This window comes from Notothenia coriiceps, unplaced genomic scaffold (assembly GCF_000735185.1).
Source record: "Notothenia coriiceps isolate Sejong01 unplaced genomic scaffold, NC01 NC01_scaffold00031759, whole genome shotgun sequence".
NCBI classification, from domain to species: domain Eukaryota; kingdom Metazoa; phylum Chordata; class Actinopteri; order Perciformes; family Nototheniidae; genus Notothenia; species Notothenia coriiceps.
Window position 1 is genome coordinate 1 of NW_011364460.1, and position 4,057 is coordinate 4,057.

General features: G+C 41.3%; 1 protein-coding gene across 1 annotated transcript; it reads right to left on the bottom strand.

Annotated features, from left to right (window-relative positions):
• Window positions 1-577: 577 nt before the first annotated feature.
• Window positions 578-3,993, bottom strand: LOC104960263 (alpha-actinin-4-like). The gene is made up of 2 exons (XM_010788245.1): window positions 3,768-3,993; window positions 578-2,635 (listed from the first exon to the last, which is right to left on the bottom strand). The coding sequence occupies exons 1-2, from the start codon at window positions 3,966-3,968 to the stop codon at window positions 2,477-2,479; spliced, it is 360 nt and encodes a 119-aa protein (XP_010786547.1). The 5' UTR covers window positions 3,969-3,993; the 3' UTR covers window positions 578-2,476.
• Between the last annotated feature and the right edge of the window lie 64 nt (window positions 3,994-4,057).

The following is a 4,057-nucleotide window of genomic DNA, read 5'->3' on the forward strand; positions in this document are numbered from 1 at the left end:
GCTACTCAAGATGGCGCAGACAAATCAACTTCCGGTGAGACCGAGACCGAGGAAATAAAAAATAAGAGAAGTGAGAAAAGGCCAGAGGTCCACCGCAGGGATTGTTTTACAGCCCTATTTTTATTACACTCAAATTAACTTTGAAACATTTTGGTTACATTTCAAGTACATCTGCAACCAGACTAAACTCAAAGCTTAAAAAATCGACAACATGACACAAATGTTTTGGTTATCTGCTGAAATATTTTCACAAAGGATTATGTCATGGGAATGAGGCTAAATGTGTTTTTGTGGTTGCTTTTAACATACGATGTAAAAAGGGTTAAACACTACTAAATATGTAAATCCACACCAAATCTTAGAGGCTACATTCTCATGAGCTTAAAACTGTGACTTCATTAGAATTAGGTATGCAGTTTTTACATTTGAAAATAATTTGAAATTTAAACCAACATTTTCATAGGATTATTTTGTTTGGTTTCTGCAGCTTTTACTTTTATTGACAACATATCCTGAAGTTGTATCCACAGACAGGCAGGCAGAAAGACAAGAAATAAGACTCCAGGACGAGCAGAGGTATTTTGTAAGGAAACTTTTATGTGTGCTTTGTGAAACTCACTTATCATTACAGACAGAAGGCGTTGCAGTTTCCAGTACAGCAGATAAGGTTTGATATTAAAGAGTACAAAAAAAGGAAAATCACAATTCCAGAGTTCATTTCTCTCCAACGTCACAAGGAAAAAAAGCGAAAGAAAGAAGAGAAACAAGCTTTTGGTCCAAGTCTTTTCTTCTCAGTTCCTTCCCCGTCTGTCCCTCCCTGAGTCTCCCCCTCCTCTCCCCCGTAACAGCCAACAAACACTAGAGGACTCAGTTATCCTGGAATTTAGACAGAGCTTTCCCAGAAAGGGCCTGATTGATGCCCACAACACCCAGAGCTCAGATATTGAACACATTATGATTGCATAGTTTTCTTTTTTACATAATTTCCTTTTCTAGTATTTTTTTACTTGCACATAATGGAATGTTTACATAAAGAACCCTCCCCGATCTTTTCCCTCCCCCTTCTTTGCGGTATATTTTCTTTCCCCTTTCTTCAGGGACAGGTGTAGGGATGGGGGAGAGAACGGGAAGAAGTGGGAGACTGACTTTAGGAGAGAGTAAGAGCGAGGGACAGGGCTCTAGCCACCATTAGGCACATTTATTTGTTTTCTTCCACCATTTTTCCAAATGTTTAAGGGGGGAGCTCCACAGCGCATTACTATGGTAGCTCTTAAAAATCTAGGAAGTCAATGTCTCAATGAAATGACGTGTATATAATTCTGCATTATTTCTTGTATATAAAACTGGACTAACTTTGACCACTACAATCTTACCTATCATATAAATGTAGAATTGTTTTTATTTAAATAAGCACCTATAGCCCACCCCAGGAGGAGAATAGTTTCACAGAAGCAAATATTTGTTTATAATTATGGTGATGCTTGTCATGGGATTTATACAGGGGAAGGCCTTTAGGTACATAAGGCTCCACTTCATGGCTACCAACTATTTCCACGATTATTTCCATTGCACAGAGAAAAAGAAAGCTGAAGAAAAAAAGACTTCTGGAAGCTCAAACCTATCCACTGGTGAAACTGCTCTGTGTCGCTCTCATTGGCTTTAAAATGTCAGCGTTTTTATTTTTAATATATGTCCCTCTACTGGAAAGCCTGCCATCAATTATTCTCAACAACTCGAACTGTGTATGACATGATTCGCACTGGGAAAAAAAGTATGTACAGCGCTGGGCCCCCCCCCCCAATCTGCACCAATCACCAACCCCACCCAAAACCCACCCCACCAAATTAACAAAGACAGGAGGAGGAAAAGAGCTGAGGTTAGACAGGTGACCTTATCCAGCCACGTGGGAATTATGGGTAAATATGTCATTTTATCTCTGGTTGGTCAACACCCCCCCTCCCATCCTTCTGACCCCGCAGCATATATCTCTAGGATCTAACACACAAACCTTGCCAGTCGCCACATCAAGCCCCACACCAACCTGCCCCCCCTCAGCTGACAAGAAGAAAGAAATTATAATAAAATAAACAAAACATAGCATAAGTATCAAATTAGCTTGTGCCCCCCCTCCCCAGTTTAGCTCCACAAAGGCAGAGAGGGTGAAGCTAAGGACCCGCACTACAGAGCAACTGTCCCCCAGCTGCCCCTGGATATGCCCGTTCATCAAATACCTTTTACGACAAATGGATTACTCTGGATGCGTTTGGAAAACATTCGACCCCGGCCCACCTAACTACAGTCCAATCAACACGCTCATTCTCAAACACTCCTGATCCTTTCTAAAACGGCACACGCAGGGGCACCTCACAACCACCAATCAAATTCTTCCAATTGCTCACTTTCTGGCCTCTTCTCTACGCAGAGTGTAACTCTCTACACCCCCCTCCCTCCCCCCACTGGTTTGTGCAGCCCTCCTCTACAGGTCGCTCTCTCCGTACAGGGCGGTGGAGAAGGACATGTAGTCCAGGGCCCCGGGGGCGGCGTCGGGCCCCGTGTAGGGCGCCATGCGCGCGATGCAGTATTCCGCCTGGTCGGGGGGGAGCTCCCTCCGCAGCTCCTCGGCCGTGATGAAGGTCTGATGGACACAAAGAGGAGGGTACATAAGGGCTTACAATATATCACAATGTGACAGAACAACTTACAAAATTGTTTCTACAAAAGATTAATTTGAGAATTAAAGGTTATTGTTTTTGTTGTCCAATTAAGTTTGAATGTACTGCAGTTTGAAAGAGATGAGATAAAAGGAGGGAAATATCCAAAAGCTTCCATCTCAAATACATTATTTTTAGCATCTGGTTTTCTTTGCCAATCAGAACCAAGAATCGTATTTGTTCTGTTAATGTGAGCTTTATGCTTCATACAGACTCCTGCACAAGAACCATTTAGATTTTGGTTGTTGTTGCTTTAACTGGAAGCTATATAATTATGTGCAGGGTTCATACACTTTTTCACCAATGATTTTCAATGACTTTTCCATGACCTTTACCTAATTTTCCATGACCAAAAACATTACTCTTTCTCAGCGGTGCCACTGAAAATGGTTTATTTTAACATGGAACAGGAAAATAAGGTCTGCATATGAAACATGTAGTGCCTCTCAAAAACAAATCAAATAGGCTTACTTACTAGCTTCTACACGCTAAAGCAACTAAAATGTCTCACCAGCAAAATACCTCGTCAGTTATATGGCATTTTACGTTTCATTACTATACGATACAGTATTTATTATCATTATAGTATTACTATTTCGGCGATTAGATAAAATATATATTATATTTGATGCAACTTTAGTTACATTTCCATGACTTTTCCAAAACCTTGGGAAAAATATTGTTTTACATAACTTTTCAAGGGCCTGGAATTAGCATTTTGAATTTCCATGACTTTTCCAGGTTTTCAATGACCGTAAGAACCCTGTATGTGTGATAAAACACACAAACACTCATCACTTGGAATGGGTATCGTTAGGATTTTACAGATAACGATACTGCTTATCGATACCGGTATTTTTCGATAATTTGGTGCTCAAAATTATAGACATGATTACAATATGTGAAGATTAAACAACAGTCATTTTATTGTAATTTATTTGTATTTATTATTTAATGTAACTTTTTCAATGTCATACCAAGCAGGTACTGTATGGGTGTGTTTGACAGTGTGTCTCTGGAAGGGGGGCGGTAATTAGGGGCAGTACACACACACACCTTGTCAGCGGCCAGGATCTTGAAGGAGGCGATGACCTGGTCTGCAGTGTCCGTGTCAGTCGTTTCCCTGGACATGAAGTCGATGAAGGCTTGGAAGGTAACGGCTCCGCTGTTGTTTGGGTCCACTATGCTCATGATGCGAGCAAACTCACTGTCTCCCTGGCAACCGAGAAACAACAGGTTAACCAGGAGAGACAGCATTTTGTGTGTACACACACACACACACACACACACACACACACACACACACACACACACACACACACACACACACACACACACACACACAC